Genomic DNA, 23,046 nt, shown 5'->3' with positions numbered 1-23,046 from the left:
TTTCTCTCTCCTTCCCTCTTGGCCTTTCACAGGGACCCCTCCCTTTGCAATTCCCTCATGCACTCATCCCTCCCCCATCCCTGGCACCTTCCCCCTATTGTCATTTTATTTGATGAAGGATATTATATACAAGGGGAAACTGTAAGAGCATACATTTATTGTTCGGTACTATTTTGTTTTGTTGACTGTGCTGTATAAGACAGTCTTGTTAAAAATCAAGTCAGAATAAGATTGTTAAAGTGGAATCCTTAGTTATGCTTTTGGTTTGTTCTGGCATTACTGGGCATTCTGACGACTTTGTCAATACGAGCACTGATGAACTTGATTTTTGTCCAGAAATGTCAAACATTTTCCAAATATTCACCCAACAATCCACCACGATCCGAGAGAAGGGTAATAAATTCCAGATTTTTGTGCCAACACGCCTCGTTCTCAAATGAAATCAGAAATCATAAACAGGGTTAAAAAAAAACCTCTATGTGTGAAAGGTTCGCAAAGTAAGCGACAATTGATTACACATCTGCTTACGTCCCCGTAGCACAGGACAGATGTTAACATACCATGGGGGGATGGACTGTCATTTAAACTTGTCAAAATTGCCAAGTATTGGGCATGGACTCCTTGCTGAAAAAGAAGAGGCAGATTGCCTATGTGACACTCGCATGCTAGTGCTGATGTCACAAAGTCTTCCCGTTAAGCCATTTGTTGGCTCACACCACCGCAAGGGGATTGGCGGGTGAACTCGGCCAGGCTCAGAGAGTATCCCCCAACCTAGTCTCAGAGCCCAATCGATTTTGACCGGCCCTGCCTGGTCCGACCGGTTCACCCTGTGTGATTCCTGGGTGGGTAACAGGATAAATTGTAAGGTTTACCCATTTGTTTGCAGCAGTTACAGATTTACACCTTGAGGAATCTTCAATGGTATGCTCAGATCATGCAGTTATTTAAGTTTAAATGTACATGTCATGGAACACCAAGTATAGTGAGAGGGGTTCTTTTGTGAACAGACTAATAGGTTATCTTTAATATTCAATCAGCCGTGTAAAGAGCAGAATTTACAGAGTACAGTATTGGGTTACAAGGAAGATCAGTTAGCACCAAGCAAAGGCAGCAAGATACCACCGTTATGGGGTTCACTCGAGAGTCTGATGGCTGCAGGGAAGAAACTGTCTTTAAGCCTGCTGGTGCATACTTTCACACTCTTAAGCTTTCTTCCCAATGGGAGGAGGGAAAGGAGAGGGTGCCCAGGGTGTGATGGGTTTTTCATTCTGTCTCTCGCCTTTACAAGGCAATGTGAGGTGTAGATGGAGTCCAGGCAGGAGGCTTGTTTGCTTAATATTTTGAGCTGCCTTCTGCAGCATCTACTGAACATAAGCAGAAGAGCACACTGTGATGCAGCCAGCAGATGTGCTTTTGGTAGTGCCACTGCAGAACTTGTTGAGGAACAGGGGGAGAGAGTAGAGGCATTGGCATGCTTCCTTGACAGTCGCATCACCAATTACTCCAATGCCCCAGATCTGGTCATTGGAGATATTTATTTCTAAGAATTTGAAGCTATCTTCTCTTTCAACTTCAGTGCAATTAATGCGGACAGATCTTGAAGAAGGGTTCCAGCTTGGAACCCATTGGACTATTCTTTTTCTCCCACTGATGCTGTTCCTCCTGCAGATTGCTTGTTGCTCCAGATTCTTGCATCTGCCGTGACCTATGCGTCCCAAGCCCTGTTAATTCTAAGACATAGTGGATGGCACAGGAGCACAACCAGTAGGACCAAGCCACACAATGCCAGAAGCCCGGGATCTATCCTTACCTTGGTTGCTTTCTGTGTAGTATTTGCATAATTTCCCTGTGACCTTGTGGGTTTCTTCTGAATGCTTCAGTTTCCTGACACATCCCAAAGATGTGCTGGTAGGTCAGTAGGTTAATTGGCCTCTGTAAATTGGAGGGGGATAGGTAGAATATTGGAAGAGTTGCTGAGGAACTGGGGAGATGGGCTTTGTATAGGATTAATGGACGGTTGATGCTCAGCACAAATTTGGTGAACTGAAGGGCCTGTTTCTATGCTGTATCTTTCGATGACCTCATACTATTTTTTTTGTTTTTAGACATACAGTATGGTAACAGGTCATTTCGGCCCATGAAGCTGTGCCACCCAATGAACCTATAATCCCCTGTGCATTTATGAAGGGTGGGAGGAAATCAGAGCGCCCGGAGGAAACCCATGCAGACCCGGGGAGAACACACAAACTCCTTACCGACAGCACCAGATTCGAGCCGCGATCACTGATGTTGCAACAATGTTGCACTAATTGGTCCACTACCCATGCCACCCTAGTGAAGGAGGCCATTTGGCAGATCAAGTCTAAGAACTGTCCCATCATCCCCATTTCCCAAACTTACTTCCTTTTAACCTCTCTCTCTCTCTCTCTCTCTCCATTAGCTCTAAAGTTTCATTGACCACACCTCTTCCTATCCTATCTCCTGGGAGGACTCCACTCGTGTCTCTCAATTCGACTGTGCTCACTGCATCTGCTCCCAGGATGAGGCCTTCCATTCCAAGACCTCTGAGATATCCTCTTTCTTCATAAAAGGCGGCATCCCCTCCACTGCCATTAACTCAGCCATCATCTGCATTTCCTCTATTTCTTGGCACCCTTCCTCTCAAGACAAACAAGGACAGGGATCACCCCACCAGCCTCCTCGTCTAACATATTCTCTGCAACCTCCAACAATTACGACAAGATCCCACCACTTGTCACATCTTCCCCTCCCCGACCCTCCCTGCAACTCCTTTCCAACCAGTTGCCCCCTTGATACCTACCCCTATGACAGCAAGAAATGTGACATTTGTACTTACACGACCTCCCTTACCACTATTCAGGGCCCCAAATGATCCTTCCAAGAGAAACAACATTACACCTGTGAATCTGCAGGGGTCGTTCACTACATGTGGAACACCTGATGTAGCTTCCTCTGCATCAGACAGATTGAACATGGACTGGGAAGTAATTTCATTGAGATCTTTCACGCTGTCTGCTGTAAAAGTAAGGACCACCAAGTGGCCAACCACTTCAATTCCACATACCATTGCCACACATGTCTGTCCATGGCCTCATGTACTGTCAGGTTGAGGCAACCTGTAAAATGGAAAAACAACACTCTCTATTCCATTTCCATAATTTCCAAACAGAACTTCATATTATGTTAACCCCCTGAGGTGAATGTCTACCAAGCTGCCTGTCTCCCCTCTGGCGAGCCTTGCTGTACTAACTTTGACTGTGCATTATCTCTACTGTTAAGGACACTCCCCCTGGATATAACTGTATATGCTAATAAAAGCCATAATTATTGCTTGACCACATCGTCTATGTCTACTTCATCAACTGGAACTTCAATTTTATTAGCAGAAACTCATGGGACAATAATGATTGCTTGTTTTGATTACTACATGGCTCAAAACAACGTGATCAATGAGGCGATACAGTGGGGCCAACTGAACTCTCTGCTGAGTGAGGTCCCTTTCACCATAATGCAAGAAACTACCAATCTGGCTATAGCCCAGGAACATCTGACTGTTTACTATGCAGTGCCACGGAATGTGTTGCTTGCTGAACACCATTTGCTGACTAGGCGCCAGAATCCCAGGGAAAGTGATGCTGCCTATGCACTGGCCCTCGACTCACTGGCAAATGAATGTGATGTCAGGGCAGTCAATGTGCAACAACACCACAATGCCTTGAAGCTAGATGCTTTTGTCAACGGGATTGACTCCAGTTACACCCGACAGAGGTTACTGGAAATGGAGCCCTTAACCTATGACTGGGCAGTCACTCTAGCCAAAACACTGAGAAGTGCCATGAGGTCCAGTGAAATGCTAGAAACCGAAAAGGAAACATCCAGGAGTGCTGGAACCCTGAAGGAAAGAAAAAGGCGAACTCTGTGATAAGAGCTGGCACCCCAGACAGAAGTGTTCGATTTGCTACCTGCAGCTATTGTGGGAAACTCGGCCACTTCACTAAAGCATGTAAGGTGAAAAGTACTCCCATTGATAAGAGAAGCACCATGAAAATGCATCCTGGAGCTGCAGGAATGGAACACAACTGTGAAAAGGGGGAATCTTCAGACGACCAGGCTGAATCGACTTCAAGTGACGGCGAGGTGAGATCCCCTGTGATAGCTCAATTGACTCCAAAGCTTGGGGGATGTTACGGACTGGAACGGCTGACTATGAAGGGGGAGGTGAATGGTGAGACTCTTGATTGTCTAATAGACTCGGGGAGTACTGACACTGTACCCTAAGAGATCTGGCCTCGCCTGGTTCACCCCTCCTCGCATGCCTACTCAGAGTGAGCCTGAGAGGTTGGACTCACCACCCCCCCCCCCCTCCCCCGCCTGTGACCCCTAGTAAGCTTTCAGATGGCCATGCTGAGGCTACACCGCCTCATGCTGGCGATTCTGGAGCGGGTCCTGAAGTCAGTCCTTCCCACACTACAGACCCAGGACCTTTACCAGTTCCCAAGGTTGCAAAGGAGCCACCTGTTTTGAGACGAAGCACCAGAATTCATAAACAACCTGATAGGCCGATATATTCATAAAACATCTCATTATATTTCGATTGCTTGTTAGATACTGGTGTATTTTGGCTGTTAGAGTATTCTCAAGCCAAACATGGTATCCATGTATCACTTGCTTCAGTCTTTCCAGCAGCTGTCCTTTTGATTTTAACCCTTCTTCTGCCGGGGGAAACTGTGGCGAATGTCTGCCAAGCTGCCTGTCTCCCCTCTGGCGAGTCTTGCTGTAGTAATATTGGCTGTGCATTATCTCTACTGTTAAGGACACTCCCCTTGGATATAACTGTATATGCACCTATTGTCTTTCATTATTGTAGCATGAGTTTCTGCAAATAAAAGCCATGATTATTGTTTGACCACAGCGTCTTTGTCTACTTCATCAACTGGCTCCCCCCCCCCCCCGATATCTCCTTTTCCCTTATCCCTCTGTCTCTTTTCTTCAAGTTCCCCACCCCTTCTGAGAGCTATCATTCTGAACCCTCTGCCCTCTCAGCTTCTTTCTGTCCTACTCCATCTGCGTCTATTTATTACGAGTTAGCCTGTTTTCCTCCCCCTTCCCTCCCCCCTGTCACCTTTTTATTCAGGTCTCCTGACAAAGGGCACAGATCCAAAATATCCAAAATCATGCAGGACTCCCTTTCCTTTCTATCACTTGTATTCTGTACTAGAACCCCAGCATCTGCAGATTTCTTGTTTAGCTCCAAACTGATCTTTCTCCCACCTCCTTGTATTGGGGGCAATTCACAGTCATCCCATGAACCAGTACCACATTGGAACGTGAGAGGAACAGGAGCAGCTGATCATAGGATGTACAGAATCCACAGGGTCAGCACTGGAATTCGGGATGGAGCAGAGGCAGCTGAGCTCGAGGCCACTGTGTCACCTTATGACTTATGGTGCTATACCTTGAACAGTAAATGTTCCAGAAATTGACCTTAATTTGTTGCTGTCCTGAATTGAATTGAAGAAATGTTCACAGTCTAGGTTATAACAATGTACTTGTCTAAATGACTCCCTAACAACTGGGATCTAACATTGATCTTCTTCCTGTCTGTATTAGGTATTCCTATCATTGTGATCAGCATCGTCCTCAATAACCCACACAACTATGGACTTGGGGACTACGACAAAAACAGCAACTCAACCATCGATACATTGTAAGTGGGTCTGCCAGAGGAAGCAAACACCTCCTCTTGTTGCACTGCTATGACTGCAATCATAATATCCCTATGAAGTAGCAAAGAAAATATTAGTTCTACCTATTATTGTGCCCTTTCTCATAAAACATTTCCTCTACATATCACATGCAGAGACATCGTAAACTCAATGATAAAATTTAAGAAGTTATAGTGCAAGGCAGGAGAGCTTCCTGCCACTTGAATGGGGTCATCATCTCAGATTGGTTAACCTATTGGCTGCAGTGCTGTGAACTTGAAAGAACAAAAGAACACAGGATGTAACTGAGGGTGGGAACTTCTGAATTTTATTCAATGTGAAAGATTAAGTTGAATTCTGTAGCTTCTTGACACATCATACATCTGAGCTTGTGTGTAATAAATGATTCCTTGAACTAACTATTAGAAAGCCTGCAACCATCAAACTGCAGCTCTGTAATGAAGGAATTCCTACCAGGTGGGTAACAGTGTGAAGGAGAGAAAAAAAAGACTTAACTGTCATTTGAATAGCAAGTCCTATTCTGGATGATCCTAGTGACAATTGACTTCCGGTAAATGTTAAAGGGAAACTTGGTGTTGTTTTGAGCCATGAGACTATATTTGAATGCTATAATTCAATATAATTGCTATAACAACATTTCCCTTGGAACTTCACTCTTGTCTCTGCTCATCTGCTGCTGAAACTCTTATCTGTGCCAAAGTTTTTCTTCTCTGGCTTCCCTTGTCATAAACCTGTAATATCATGCAAGCATGGAATCAGGCCCTTTGGCCAACTGTCTCCTTTGTAAACTTGAGGCATTCAAAGTACTTCTGTCCTTGTTATAACTGTATATAATCCCATTCGCTAATCGCAGATGATGTCACAGTTCATTGCTGGCTTCTGGCCAAGACACGGCTCAATTCTTTTTTTTAAACTTCTCCATTTTTAACCTCCCACAGCTCTACAAGTTAATCTGCAATCCTCTAGTTCCGATCTTTTCATTATTCCAAAGTCTAATTAGGCCACATTTAGCTGACATGCATTTGGCTTTCAAAAATGAGGTTTCTGGATCCTCTTCCCTTAATTCACCCTTTCCTTCTTTCAGACATAAAAACATGCGGAGCAGGAATATCCAGGCCTGCTTTTCTCATCAACATCAATCTCAGACCCAAGTTCCTGCTGTATCTCCATTTGCCTGAAATTGAGAAATCTGTCAATCTCTAACTTGAATGCATTAAGTATCTGAGTCTCCACCACACTCCAAGGTCAAGAATTTCAAAGACTTGCAATTTGGGCTGGCACAGTGAAACAGCTGGAATGCCACTGCCTTTCTGTACCAGAGACCCAAATTCAATCCCGATCTCTGGTGTTGTCTATGTGCAGTTTTCACATCCTCCGTGTGCAAGTTTCCTCCAGGAGCTTGAGATTCCTCTCACATTCCAAAGATGTGTGGTAGGTAATTAGCCATTGTCAACGTGTGTACAGTGCATGGATAGGACTTTTTTTAATATTAGATTTTGGATTTTCCAAAGACACATGCAAATCCAATAGACAAAATATTACATTCTCTTTCCATGTTATACGATTTACAGAGTCCCTATTTCCCCCTCCTTATACCCTCCTGTCCCTATCCCTTAAATTATATAAATACCAAAATATAAAAATACAAAAGTACGAACATAAAAAACCACCTAAATACCGAGAAAGACAATGATCCTCCTTGAGGCGAGAGGAACTCAGATGTTAAATAAAAATAGGTTGGGGCAAGAACACACATCGTCTGTGCCACATTCCCCATTTCATACTCTTAATCCTTTACCTGCTGGGACGGATTGTTTCTTTTCCCTTATTTGGGGAGGAAGGGGGTTATGAATTATATCTGTGCACCACAGTTGCTCCACTTCAACGAATTTGTCATATCTCTTCCGTAAATTATAGGTGATTTTCTCTAGGGGAATGCAACACTGTATTTCCATGTTCCATCATGCGATATTTAGCTGGGAGTCAGACTTCCACATAACTGCTGTACACTTCCTGGCTACTGACAAGATGACCTTCACAAACTGAATTTGGTGTTTGGACAGTCTAAACTGTACTTCCCCAATGTCCCCTAGGAGATACAATGGATTCTGTGGAAAGTCCACCTTTGTAATTTTTTTCAGACTATCCCCCAGGTCTTTCCAGAAGGATCTCACCCTTGCACACAGCCAGGCTTTGAGGAGATGCCTGGGGCTTTTCATATTACGCCCAGTGGATCCTTCAATATGCTGATAAGGTTCACCTCTAATTTCTCCCACACGGCTGAAGCTCAAACAGCTTTTAACTACCTCCAGAACCACATTGCGAAAGCTGCCATGCATGTGGAAAGCCACGCTTCAGATGTAGCCCTGCCTGCTACCCTCAACCTGACAGGCAGACTAGTTGCATGTTTTTTGTAGATATTACAAGGCCACGAGCTCTGGAACCCATTGGTGGAAAAGGAGGCTCAAGCTATTGTAGAAGCTGTAAGGCACTGGAGACACTATCAGGCTGGTAGAAGATTTATGCTCCTCACTGACCAGCGTTTGGTCCCATTCAAGTTTAATAATGTTAAGAGGGGCAAAATCAACAGTGACAAGATTGCTAGGTGGAGGATCGAGCTCTCCACCAAGAATTATGAGATTGCCTATCGTGACCCTCCAGTTGCCTTATCCAGAGGAAGCTGTGCCTCTGCACACACTGGCCAACTGTGGTCTATGCATAATAAGCTCTACCATCCAGGGTCACCCGCATGGCTTATTTTGTCAAGGCGTGCAATCTGCCCTACTCCATGGAAGACGTCAGGGAAATGACCAGGTCTTGCCAGGTCTGCGCAGAGTGCAAGCCGCACTTCTACCGCCCTGTAAAAGCGCACCTGGTCAAGTCATCCAGGCCCTTTGAATGGCTCAGGATTGATTTTAAGGGACCCCCTCCCCTCCACGAACAGGAACACCTCCTTCCTATCTATCATTGACGAGTACTCCTGATCCCCGTTCCCCATTCCATGTCCAGACTCGTCCACTTTGTCAGTCATAACAGCCCTAGACTCCATTTTCGCTCTGTTCAGGTATCCCAGCTATATTCATAGTGACCAGGGCCCATCTTTTATGAGTGATGAGCTGCATCAGTACCTGCTGGTGACGGGCATCACATCCAGCAGGACTACTAGCTACAACCCCTGGGAAAATGGGCAAGTTGAAAAGGAGATCACCACAGTCTGGAAAGCTGTCAAACTGGCCCTGAAGTCAAAAGGCCTTCCAGACTCACGCTGGCAGGAAGTCCTTCCTATGGCGCTCCATTCCATCGGTCACTACTATGTACCGCAACCAATACTATTCCTCACGAACTCCTATTCACTTTTGAGAGAAGGTCGGCATCGGGAACTACATTCCCAATCAGGCTCACGGTTCCTGGTCCTGTCCTTCTCAGGGAGCACATGAGGAGAAGAAAGACTGATCCCCTGGTGGAAAGGGTAAAATTGCTTCACGCCAATCCCACGTACACCTATGTGGAGTACTCGGATGGCAGGGAGGACATCGTCTCCATTAGGGACCTGACACCCATCGGAACAAGGAGTCCATTGCCTCAATAGCCCTGTGAGCTATGGAACTCATTTTTGCTACCCCTAGTTAGGGGCCTTGGGGGAACCAGTTCAGAAGGAAAATGCATCCCCCCCACCATTGAGCCTGAGATCCAACCCGCCTCTCCTCTCTCACAAAGGGACCAGGAGACCCAAAGAGTCTAAGGCCACTGTGGTGCTAAGGTGCTCCACCAGGATCTCCAGACCCCCAGACCACTTAAATCTGTAAATTTGTAAATAACTACATATTTTTCAACCAATTATTTTCTGAACCCATGTTCTCTGTCTTCATTCCTTGGTAGTGTGATGTTCTGATGGATGGCCTCGCCTCCACCCCCATCTGCTCACTTAGAATCCTAGTTTCCTGCCTAAACCCAGAACCCTTCTGAAGACTACAGTGAGACCCTACCCTTAGTTATAAGCTAATAAAAGCATTTGTTCTCCCTCCAGTGATAAGAGCTTTTATTCATGCTACACCTTGCTTTCTGAATGATAATCAATCCTCAGTCCATGTCATTGCATTATCCCTATTCCTTGAGCTCTAAACTTGTTAATGAACTCAAAAGCTTTCTGAAAATCTAATTATATATTCTCCATTGATTTGCTGTTTATGTTTATCCTATTAGTCTCAGCATCAAAAAATGCCACTAGATAAATCGAGTACGATTCTCCTTCCAAGCATCCAGACCTACTCTGCTCAATCATATTCTTTTCAGAGTTCTGTTGCTGCATCCTTCATTATAGATTCCACCATTTCTCAACCATTAACATTAGGCCGAGAGGTCAGCAGTTCCCTCTCTTTCTCTTTTCTTAAATAGCAAAGCTATATTTGCAACCCTGTAATACAAAGGAATGATTCTATAAAAATTATAGACTTTTGGAAGATGATAACCTCTCTCTCTATACCCAGTTGTGTTTTAAAACGGGCATCAATCATTGGACTTTCAAGGTCACCAAATTCTCTTGGAATTTATTTTTTTAACTTGTATTTCTTTTTCTTCTTTGTTCTCACTAGGTCACCAATTTTCTAATATTTCCATAAGGTTATTTTTGTCTCTGCTCCTTTGAATTCAGATGCAAGACTTTGTTTAATTTCTCTGCCATTTCCTAATGTCCATTATAAATTCTCCCATTGCCCACATTACAACCTGTCGAGTACTCTATTTTCTAATACATTCTTTAGTTGTTCTTTAAAAAAACCTTTTACTGAACCTTTGTTACCTCAGTGTGAGATAAAGTTGCTGTGCACAAGGTTAGGTCATTCCACTATATGAAGATTAATCATTAAAATAAAGGAGATGTTTGACAGTATTGAAACCTGTTTTCTAATGTGCTTTGTGTCTTTCTCTTGTACTACAGCTGTTGGATCAAGGAAGACATAGTGTTCTACATTGCTGTAGTCGGCTATTTCTGTGTAATGTTCCTCCTGAACATTAGTATGTTCATTGTGGTGATGAATCAACTCTACCGAATCAAAAACAAAAAGCAACATCAAAATGCACAGAGGAGCATATTACAAGACATGAAAAGTGTGACCGGCCTCACTTTCTTGCTTGGAATCACCTGGGGATTTGCCTTCTTTGCGTGGGGCCCAGTAAACATTTCATTTATGTATCTCTTTGCCATCTTCAATACTTTGCAAGGTACTCATTAATTATTGCATTTCAGTTAAGTAAACACATAATTAACAGACTGAGCGTTCGTCTCAATTCTGTTACTGAATGGATAGGATTCATTAATGAAAGGTTGCTTAAAATATTAACCATTGGTACAGTCCCAGCAACCCATTGATTCCTGGAAGAGGAAGCCGGGCATATTAGGTACAGCTCCATGTTATCAAAGCATCCCATAATTTTGAATGTCCATTAAATCTAGTGTTCAGTGCATCTTCCCCTTTGGAAGAGACACTTTTAAAGAATAAGTCCCTTTGTCCACAAGTTAATCCATTGTGCCTTGAACATGACTTGCTGCAGTGCAGCCCAGTTGCATATTTATTTGTGCCTTCCCTGTATCCTTGGAAATCAGATGTAGCTGGCAATTAAAAAGACAAGTGACAGAATGACTTTCATAACCAGGGGTTAGAGCTGAAAAGCACATTGTTGTGATTGTACAGGATGTTATTGAGAGCACACCTGAAGTACTCTGCACAACTTTAGTCACCTTATTTATGATACAGTATAATAGTATTGGAGCCTCCCAAAAGAGATTCATGAGGCTCGTTCCTAGTTTGAGAGGGTTGTTTTATCAAGAATGTTAACAAGATTATATGTGCATACTTCTGAGTTAAGAAGCATGAGGTGTGAGCTTGAAAGATCTTAAGGGACCATGATAGTGGATGTTGAGATATTTCTGCTGGTTGGAATGGCTTGAATGAAGGACCATAATTGCAAGATTTAGGGAGAACATTTAAAACCGAGGTGTTTTTTCTCATAGAGGGTGGTGAATCTTTGGAATACTCCACTCTGGGCATTGAAGAGGGAAGATAGACACATTTTTTGAAATATTGAGAATTTGAGGGCTGTGGGAAACTGGAAGTAATGAAGAGATGAGTCAAACCAGGGCATGGTGGATGGGCTAGATGGGGTACTTCACTCATTTTGTTTTGTTCATGTGTCAGCAATGAAACAGTCAACGTATGTGTCAGCAAACCATCAAGATATCAACAAGTAATTTGCCTTTGAAGTACTGACAAATATTAGGTGGGTTGCCAGGAATAACTCATTCACTCTTTGAAATATTAGCACAGCGCTTTTTACACAACTCAGCAGAGCAGACCTGCTCTTACTTTATGCCTCACCTGAAAGATGACTGAATCAAACATGCAGCCATCACTTGGTGTTGTACTGATGTGTGTCAGCTTAGGATCCCATGGTCAAATCTCCAGAGGAAGGATCTCTTCACTCAGCAGTTTACCACCGATTGAGTCCCATCTGATCTCTATATAACTACCCTATGTTTTATATTTATCCAGGAGCTTTTATTTTCATTTTTCACTGCCTGACCAAAGAAACTGTTCAGAAACAGTGGAGGAGGTACCTGTGCTGCGGAAAGCTGAGGTTGTCTGAGAATTCAGGTAAGGCCATAGAAACCAACTTGGATCATAATCTCAGGGAATAGTCACATTGGTTAGTGTCCAACTATTCTAGAGATTTAGCATGGTAACAGGCCCTTCCAGCCAATGTGTCTGTGTAGTCCAAATACCCCAATTAACCTATGACCCACATACATTTTTGATGGGTGGAAATAAACCAGAGCAGCCGGAGGAAACCTTTGCAGACAGGGGAGAACGTATATATTTCTTACACACTGCACTGGATTCAAACCTGGATTGCTGGCTCTGTTATAGCATTACGCTAACTGCTACGCTATCTGTGAGAGAAAGAACAAGAAGGAGGAGGAAGAGGAGGAGGATTGGAAAGAAAAAGAGCAGGAAGAGGAGGAGAAGGTGGGGAAGAGGATGAACAGGAAGGAGAAGGGGAATGTGAAGGGAGAGAAGGAGAAAAAGAAGAAAAGGAGAAGATGAGGATTAAGATTTACTTTTATTTTGGCATTTTTTAGTCTCTGCTTCAAACTTAGATGAAATCTGATGATACAAATTACAGGGGCAGCCGCGATCCTCTCCCCAATCAATTCTCAGCTTTTTTCTTTTATACCTGACAAACCATTGACTACCCTTTACTTCCTCTGGATGCTCGTGACCTGTTGAGTTTCTCCAGCTCATTTATGTATTGCACATGACGCCAACATCTTCAGACTTTCTTGTTTAACTGCTGACAAGTGAGATTTGCTTGGTTAGCGTGGACAAATTGGGCTGAAAGGCCTTTATCATGAGTTTAAACTTTATGACTAATTCTTTTAAAATGCTCTGGTTTATTCTGTAGATTGGAGTAAAACAGCAACAAATAATATAAAGAAGATGCAGCCTTTGGTCCAATCCATGTACTCAACATCCAATAACTCCTTACAGTCTAATTCCTCCTTATTTCTGGCCAAAGATTATCGTTCTTATCCCAACGTAAATGGTGTGTATGATGGATTTGATTGACCTGGTCTTGTTGCATATTAATTGAAATAATGAACCATGGTTTGTTTCCAACTTGATCTCAGTGTAAATCTTGTTCACTATTATTGGTAGGAAATGCTGTGGGATGTTTTATGATGACGGTCTGACTCAGCAGCCACCCCCATCCCCCACTTCAGTCCGGTTTCACCACCAGCACCCCCCGCCCACCCCACCCCACCCTGCTTTGGACTGACTCCACCACCACACCCCCTCCCTGCTTTGGTCCTAACTTTAGAACCTGGCTACGCATTTAGGTCACATCTGAAAGGGACCTAATTTGCGGAGATCCCTTTCCATTCACATATACAGGGTATATGTATTATTCAGCTTCTTTGATATCCATAATGTCACTGTGGTTTTGTCAAGCATTAATTATGATGGACTCCATAAATAAACCTATTAGTTCAATCGTACTCTTAGTCCCAGTTTGTTCCAACACATAAAACATGGGCCTGTACTTTAAATTGAATAATATCGTGTACAAATATGATATAATTATATTTACCCAAGAAAAAAATGGCCCTAGCAATTCTTCCCTTCTATCGCATCAACAATCCACATTGTCCCACCTAGTTTGGTGCAGTTTGTACACTAATGATCCTGAGGTTTGGGTGAAAATAGGCATAAAGTGGTTAAAAAGCAACAAGATGCTGCTCTGCTTCATTTTATTTTCCAGGGACGTTGACAGCTCTGAACTTGATATTTAATATAATAATTGTAGCACCAAAAGTAAACAAATAACTTGAGTGAAATCCCATTTTATATCTAACCACACATGCAGACAGGGTACACCATGTCAAAACACTACTTAAAGATCAATTTTGTTCATTGTCACATTGTATCAAGATGGTTTGCAAATGGACCAGTGAACATCCCATTTTTAGGGCCAGTAAAGCCCTAGAATGTTATTGAACTGGGCGAGACAAATTTATGCTCTGCTCAGTTTACTGCTCTCATTAGAATTTCAGTTCACTTAGAATGGGAAAGTTGGTGTGAACAATATTGTAACCACATCATTGTTTGGTTTTTCTTCTACCAATAAGGATGATAACATCTAATTTAAATAAATTTAATCAAAGGAAAACTAACATTAATTAAAATTTCTTCTCATTAAAAGTATGTGTTTTCTTTTTAAAAAGAAGCAAGTTTGAAATTCTTATTTATTAGAGAACAACACAGCTCTATTGCTAGTTTAGAATTCCACACAAGATAACACAAGATCAATGATAGAATTGCTTGTGGGGCTGTGGGATGTTTATCTATGTTGTTATTTAATAAGGCAAGTTAACAAGCTTCCAATCAAGCAAATGATGGCAAACTACACCCATCTATCAGCAGTAGTAGTTACAATAAAGTCTTTATCTTGTGCACATAGTTGTTAAAAGTGTGAATACATTTAAGATATTCAACTCTGGAACAAACTATCAAATTGCAATAAGAACCATCAAATTAATAACAAAGTAATAAAGCAGCATACATATATATATAAAAATATCAGGAACTATATACAGTTTTTGACGATGGCATGGAATATTAAGCATTTTTTTAGTGTATTTATCGGTAAGCAAGCTAGTCCCGCACTCACCCAGCAGCCCACTGTTGTTCCCTCACTGATCCTTCTCTCTCCCAGCAGCCCATTATCATTCCCTTTTTGGTTCCTCTCTCTCCCAGCAGCCCACTGTCAGTCCCCACACTGGTTCCTCTCTCTCCCAGCAGCCCACTGTCATTCCCTCACTGGTCCTTCTCTCTCCCAGCAGCCCATTATCATTCCCTCTTTGGTTCCTCTCTCTCCCAGCAGCCCACTGTCAGTCCCCACACTGGTTCCTCTCTCTCCCAGCAGTCCACTGTCATTCCCTCACTGGTCCCTCTCTCTCCCAGCAGCCCACTGTCAGTCCCCACTCTGATCCTTTTCTCTCCAAGAAGCCCATTGTCAGTCCCCACACTGGTCTTACTCACTTCCCGCAGCCCGCTCTCTTCTGGCAGGAGGGGAATGGGTGGTGATATCAGTGTGGAGGCTGGTGGTGGGCTGTCAGGAGGGACCAGTGCAGGGACCATACTGGGCCACCAGGAGAGTCTTCCGACACTCTGCCACCAGCCCCACACTGATCCCACTGCCCACTCCTCCACAACAGCCCGTCACCAGCCCCCAATGATAGATGGTGGTGATGCTAGTGAGCCACGCAGAGACAATGATCACTGTCAGTGTTAATCACCATTATCACCCTCATTTCAACTTCGTGCATAAGACCCGGGGGATATTTTTGACCCATTTTTAGGGAAAAAAGTTGGTCTTATACGCGTATTTATCGCTCAGTAGGAACAGTTCGGGTAGTCGTAAAATACGAGGTGACGCGGGGGACAAAAATTTGCAGTGATGCGGGGTGTCCCAGTAGAAACTAAATACTGCTTTCATAATCTTTTCACCTGAAATATAAATTTAACAACAATTCTACTGCATATACCCGATACCAATAAACTCATTAAATGACTTCCCCAAGATGTTTTAATCTTGAAGAGAAACATTACTTTCATAATATATAATAGCCAAGTTTACAGTACGTCACATATTTATAAAAATCTATCTTAGGCAACATCAGTAACTGGAATTATACATGGTTTGCAAAGTTGTTCCAAAAATCAGACCAACTTTAATTTTTTTTCTTAATGCTTCCCATCTTCTTTGCCTCTGGTCTCAGTGTAATTTCCCAGCACCTTCCCCTCTCACCGGGCCAATTGAGGAAGGAAATTTTGGGTCTGATTTTCCCTCTCCTCCTGGATGTTAGTGAGTGATACCTCTCAGCCACTATGGACCTCTACTTTGTTGCATCTCAACATGCACCACATCAATCAAGTAGGTCATGTTTATAAGAAAGAATAATCCATGAATAACCATGACTCTCAATCAATGCCGTTGAAATCCTGATAGATTACTTTCCTTAAAGATCTCCATTTTAGTCATCACTCTGCGAAGACAAGATTGTAAGATCCAAGCCACACGTGCGAGGGGCCATCTTTAAGATCTAGCCTAGTTTTCCCGTAAGGTGAACGTCGTATTCTGAAGACTTTTTCCCTCGTGTCCAGACCAATATTTACCTATGAAATTGATGATTCGGTCACTATCACCTTTGTTTGGCAAAATATCCAGAGTGCCCACAAGATAAAAGGTCCCTTAATGGTACTTACTTTTAGATGTTGAGTAGTATCTAAATCTTTGGCTTGGCTTCGCGGACGAAAATTTATGGAGGGGGTAAAAAGTCCACGTCAGCTGCAGGCTCGTTTGTGGCTGACAAGTCCGATGCGGGACAGGCAGACACGATTGCAGCGGTTGCAGGGGAAAATTGGTTGGTTGGGGTTGGATGTTGGGTTTTTCCTCCTTTGCCTTTTGTCAGTGAGGTAGGCTCTGCGGTCTTCTTCAAAGGAGGTTGCTGCCCGCCAAAATGTGAGGCGCCAAGATGCACGGTTTGAGGCGTTATCAGCCCACTGGCGGTGGTCAATGTGGCAGGCACCAAGAGATTTCTTTAGGCAGTCCTTGTACCTTTTCTTTGGTGCACCTCTGTCACGGTGGCCAGTGGAGAGCTCGCCATATAACACGATCTTGGGAAGGCGATGGTCCTCCATTCTGGAGACGTGACCCATCCAGCGCAGCTGGATCTTCAGCAGCGTGGACTCGATGCTGTCGACCTCTGCCATCTCGAGTACTTCAACGTTAGGGATGTAAGCGCTCCAATGGATGTTGAGGATGGAGCGGAGACAACGCTGGTGGAAGCGTTCTAGGAGCCGTAGGTGGTGCCGGTAGAGGACCCATGATTCGGAGCCGAACAGGAGTGTGGGTATGACAACGGCTCTGTATACGCTTATCTTTGTGAGGTTTTTCAGTTGGTTGTTTTTCCAGACTCTTTTGTGTAGTCTTCCAAAGGCGCTATTTGCCTTGGCGAGTCTGTTGTCTATCTCATTGTCGATCCTTGCATCTGATGAAATGGTGCAGCCGAGATAGGTAAACTGGTTGACCGTTTTGAGTTTTGTGTGCCCGATGGAGATGTGGGGAGGCTGGTAATCATGGTGGGAGGAACTCAGTGGGTCAGACAGCATTCATGAGTAGAAATGGTCACTCGACATTTTTGATTCAGACAAGTTTCCTAATCCAAAACGTTGATTGACCATTTCTACCCAGGGATACTGCCGGACATTCTAAGTTCTTCCAGCAGCCTTTTGTGGGTGATATGTAATTACACCACTAGGTCACCAGGGGTCACCCCGGTGACCTTGTATATAAAGCAGTCCAGAGCTGCAGTCTAGCCTTCCAGGTTTGTCTTGCAGAGACAAGACCTCTTAATGTACATATTAGTTTATTAAAGCTGTCATACTCGCACTGCTGGTGTGGTTATTGTCAGTACACCCTTTGTTTGCCTAAGATTCCATTATCTGTAAACATTTTTTCTCTCTTGTTTCTGCAACAAGAGATAGTTGCACTGGCTTTTTACTAACCTGTTTGAAGGTGTGAAGTGTTTGCACAGTGCAGACGTTCATATACAAGGCATTGGTATCAGAATTATGCTTTCAATGTGCTTCAAAAGAACTAGTAATAATAAACACATTCCCATGCTGTGTTTAAAGGAACACCCTTTTAAATGATGATTAATCTGTTTCTCTGGTTCCATTCCATAGGTGCTAAGTTTTAAAGCTGTTGACTCATTGTTCATCAACATGTAAGTTCATTCTGGGTGGCTGAGATTTATTGAAATAAAATGCTAGGATTTTTGAAATTCATTATCTTGACACTCAAGTAGCCAACGTGGAAGATGGCAGCTCCGTCAATAGTAATTTGAGCAGGTTTTACACAAATCTGTGATCAAACTTCCAGCATGATGCAGTGATTGGCAAGGAAGGAGAGGGAATTAGAGAATGGCAAGAGTTGCCAGTCACACCTAACTGCTGGACAAGATTTTTTAGGATGTATTAGTTAAATGTACAGTAGCTATAATGGATAAACAATACAAAGTTCTAAGAACTTCATTCAGTGTAGAAGGCTTGCAGCCTGTTCACCCAGCCCAGTATTCAATGGATATCTTTGTCAATACTGAGCTTGTCAGAACAGAGAGGGCTCCATTCTCCAGTAATTGTCACACTACTCAGTGAGCTGAATTAATGACCTGTTGGACTCCATGTCATTGACCAAAAGGAAAATCAGTTGCAACCCCTTCAAAATAACTCCACTTTTATTTATTCTTCCCCATTTTTTGCTGGACATTTCAACGGAAACATTATAATATAATCCATTCTGAGTGATGGTAGGTGAGAGGTCAATAATTGTTTTAAAGCTCCCTATCTTCAGATTCTGGCAGTGGCTTGAATATAACCCTGGCCAATCTTCTCAGCATTTGGGAAATGCAACGGCAAAGAAAATCGGGGATTAGTGCTTTCCACCACTCTAAGGAAGAGCCAGCTCCTGTAGGAGAGAGAACACTCATCAACCCACTCAAATCTGTGATCGCATCTCCTTTCTGATTTTCGGTCTGATTCTGTACTCTCCATCTTTATGCCTCTGTTCACCAACCCCACTCCCTCATCACCCACCTATCTACAGGGGTTCCTGGTTATAGGGAACAGTCTCCATGGACTATGGTCCTGGCCTTTGCATTTTCACTTTAAGCTTTCCATTTCAACCAGTGGCCAGTCCTAGCTGCAGGATGAAAAAACATAGTAACAGAACTAACAATACAGCAAGGTCCTTTCAATAAATTCAATGATCTCTGTTTGTAATGCTTCATTGCCACCTCTTCACATCAATCTGTATAACAAAATCATTTCATTATTAGTGATTACGCTGTGAACTAATAAAATCTTCAGTACTAGTTACCAACTTAACACTATTCAAACAGCATATCACCCTGGCAATCCTGGCCTCACCTATCTGGGATATTCTCTTTCTCCCATCCATCCCTCTCGTATCTCTTGGAACGCAGTTTTTTTTTTCTCTTTCTATTTCAGATGAAGAGGTGAAATTTTATTTCTATTTCTCTTTTAAGACCTGACATTTTGCGGTATTTTCTGTCTTCATTTCCGATCTTTTGATTCTCCTTTACTTTTTCAAGAAATGCTGCTAATTAGTCATTTAAACTGGAGCAAAAGGCTTTTGGGTCACCGATTTGCCTTTTAAGTAGATAAGGCACATCTGTTGTATCAATCACAGTTAGTCTGCAGAATTGTGTACATTTGCATCGATATATAAAAAAATTTCAGATCAAACAGTTTGCTCACACCGCTTTCACTCTGATTTATTTAGGGAATTTTGCTGCTGAGACTGGGAAGTTCCCCTTGCACTGTTTACCAAGGAACTTGTCACCATCCACAGTCCTTGAAGTGAGGCACGTGCTACAGAATAGACCGCACACATGCAACATTTAAGCACTCGTGTCTGAATGTGGAAACTTGCTTGTGAAGTTCCCAAAAGAGAAATCTATAAAGCTTTCATTCATAAAATGATTTATCAATGACTTGTTAATATTTACCCAACATAATAGAGACTTAACGAATGTGATTATTCTAAATATGGGTTGGAACCATAAGATGCAATCTTAATTCCAAAGAGAAGTTTGAACAAGACTTGATCATGTTTGGTTGCAGTATTTTCAGCTTTTCTTGACTATGAGAGTTTTATGGACAATGCCTGTTAACTTTTTAAAGTGTGGAATGCTGCAGAGAGCATCAGTAGTAATGAGAATTTATGCACAAGGCAAACTGTTCAGTGATAGCTTAATTTTAATGATGAAAGGCAATTAGTTGCTTTTTGTCATTGTGGAATCTCTCACTGATAAATTAATTTCTAGTGAGCCATTGCTGAGATTTGACACAATTACTGCTGAACTGCAGTTTTAAATGTCTATGTTAAGTTCCTGCTCCATAGGTAAATTCATGATGTAGTTGAATGTTTATTTTTCATAATTTTAGGTCAGAGTTGATCAGAGCCAAACTGCTCATACCCAGCAATGCCATGATAGCCTCTGCTGCTATCTGAGCAGATTTAGTCAAGAGGCCTCTGTGAGGTCCATAAAGATTCCTTTAGTAATGGTAACCAGTAGTGGGTTCCTTCGACACAATCTTAGTTCAGCAATGAGGATAAAGCACAAAACCTACTGTGGTGCATCATTCCTAAAGCTTGTCACAAGTTTCTGAGTACTGAATTATTCGAGGTTGTATATCCTGTTCCCACCATGTCAAGTATGGATGAAACAATGGTGGTGTCACCCATTCTGAAACGTCAAAATTTAAATTTCCTTATTATCATAACACAGGAGCCCAACACATTGATTCTTAGTTCTAGTCCATGAAACGTGTTGCTTTCAATAACATTGAACTCATTCCCTCTATTCCAAGAGCCGTACAGGCATGATTACTAAAATGCATTAGTATTTTGTCTATTTATTCTTCTCAGAAATTACAAGGCTCTCATACCTATTATTTATTAGTTATGTGTATAACAAAATATATGCCATATTTACAAGTGTAGAAGAGACTGAATTAAATAGAGCAAAACCCAATGTGCATTGCGTGCTAAGAGCTATTTAAATTTTTCTGCTACTTGCTGTCATGAAGAATTAAAGAACTTATAGGAAAAAAAGGAAAGCCTTTTTCTGTTAAACTTTGTTAGATTTTGACTAGTAGGAACAAACACAAGTTCATTCTCAGATGCGTGTACTAAAAGTACAATATTGTCCAGCCATGTATTGTACCACACATCAAATTTCAATTACTTTACTCCTAATTATTTATAATTTTGTAACATATGATGACCCTGTGAGCTGAAGATGATTATACTAATCCATCGATTTGGATAATGATGGAGACTGCAAGTGCTTGGTATTGCCTTAATGTGCTATGTATTATTGTCAATTCAATGTACATCAAAGGGTAACTAATACTTAAGGACATTGTTTTTTTGAATTAATAAATTACTAATCTCTGCTATAATGTGAAAGATACTTTTTAAGATCGCCATTAGGATAAATTGGGCTAGTCAGGGAGCTATGTCAATTTTTAAAAATTTTGTTTTAATTTAGACATACAGCATGGTAACAGTTCCTTTAGGCCCATTAGCCCGTGCAGCCCAATTTACACCCAATTGACCTACAACCCCTAGTACATTTTTGAACGGAGGGAGGAAACCAGATCCACCAGGGAAAACACATATAGACACGGGGAGAATGTACAAACTCCTTACGGACAGGACAGGATTCGAAACCCGATCGCTGGTGTTGTAACAGTGTTGCGCTAACCGTGCCACCCATGTAAACTTTCACATCACTTGACATCCAACGTCATGTCATTTGAACTCAGTGAGCAGCTTTTCTTCCTGCTGCATCAGGTGGATCATGGGTCCAGCTCAGAGTAGGGGGAATTCCATTTGAGAGAGCGCATGGAGTTTGTGGACTTATGAGAGCTGGAATGGGGGTGGGGGGGGGGTAAAGAGGTCAATATTTACAACTGCCCCTGAATGGTTACCATTGCTGAATTCCCTTGGGCAGCCCTTACACTTGTTAGGGGGTCTACTGTGTGAGAAGCTGCCTACGACCATCTGCATACCACATGAGAATGAGGTGGGGTTTCATGCTGGTGAATGCCTCTGCAATTTCCCTGGTACTTAATGCATCTAACGATGCATCAAATTTAAGATGGTCATTTTTGCTGAAATCCTAACAGAGCACAGGTAAATAAATTGATCAATATATTGCTACCATTATATTTAACATATACAGTGATGCCCTAATCCTTCATTACTCACTCTGTTAACTACACTGGCACTCAAATGCTCACCTGTGGCAATACTGTTCTGTAATTCTCCCATTCTCTCAGGGAGAATAAGCAAAGAAAAACAGAGAAATCAAAGGTCAAAGTCATCATTGAGAAAAACTAGGGATTAGGAAGGGGTTGCAGGTTAGTGCCTGGAGATTCATGTCATCGAGCCAGAGTCTTGTCGAGCCATACAGCATGGAAGAAACCCTTTAGCCCAACCTGTCTACCAGACAAAGTTGGCATTCTGGGCTAAGTCCATTTGTCTACATTTGATTCATATCCTTTCAAACCCTTCCTATCCCTATACATGTCCAAATGTCTTTTGAGTGTCAAACTCATACCCTTTCCATTGTTTCCTCTGGCAAAATTGATTCATAATACACCTTTTCATCACTCAACTTTCACAGGTGTTCAGTAACTCAAAATTAGATAGACTAGTAAGCTTGCAGATAACACGCAAGCTCAGTGGTATTGGAGACAGCATAAAGGGCTATCAAAGGACACAATTGGAGATAGGGTGGTGACACAAATGGACAGAGAAATTTAATTCAAGCAAATGTGAAGGGGTTTCACTGATGGCACTTGAGGGCTTAAGTAAAAAAGAGAAATTTAGATAGGCTAGGGCTTATTTCCCCAGAGGGTTGGAAGCTGAAGGGTGATCTTATAGAGGTACAGAAAATCATGAGGGGCTTGGGCAAGGTGAATGGTCACAATCTTTTTCCCCATGGTAGGAGAGTCTAATCCTACAAGGCATAGATTTAAACCAATAGGGGAAAGATTTAAAGGGACCTAAGGGGCAACTTTTTCACATGGTATGTTGAATGAACTAGCAGAAGAAGTGATAGAGGTAGGTACATTTACAACATTTA

The 23,046-nt window shown here is 42.4% G+C and overlaps 1 protein-coding gene across 19 annotated transcripts in view; it reads left to right on the top strand.

The window, feature by feature from the left end:
- LOC138738838 (adhesion G-protein coupled receptor G2-like) overlaps positions 1 to 21,345 on the top strand; it is a 121,208-nt gene extending 99,863 nt beyond the window's left edge. For all 19 annotated transcript variants that reach the window (XM_069889915.1, XM_069889909.1, XM_069889903.1 and 16 more), the window contains 6 exons: positions 5,632 to 5,728; positions 10,684 to 10,967; positions 12,296 to 12,397; positions 13,206 to 13,346; positions 18,053 to 18,093; positions 19,671 to 21,345. In XM_069889915.1, coding sequence (XP_069746016.1) covers positions 5,632 to 5,728; positions 10,684 to 10,967; positions 12,296 to 12,397; positions 13,206 to 13,346; positions 18,053 to 18,066 — 638 coding nt within the window. In that variant the 3' untranslated portion in view covers positions 18,067 to 18,093; positions 19,671 to 21,345. The remainder of the gene's footprint in view (positions 1 to 5,631; positions 5,729 to 10,683; positions 10,968 to 12,295; positions 12,398 to 13,205; positions 13,347 to 18,052; positions 18,094 to 19,670) is intronic.
- Positions 21,346 to 23,046: the final 1,701 nt, after the last annotated feature.

The sequence above is a fragment of the Narcine bancroftii genome, chromosome 7 (assembly GCF_036971445.1).
Source record: "Narcine bancroftii isolate sNarBan1 chromosome 7, sNarBan1.hap1, whole genome shotgun sequence".
Classification (NCBI taxonomy): Eukaryota; Metazoa; Chordata; class Chondrichthyes; order Torpediniformes; family Narcinidae; genus Narcine; species Narcine bancroftii.
This window is presented reverse-complemented; position numbering and strand designations above follow the sequence as displayed.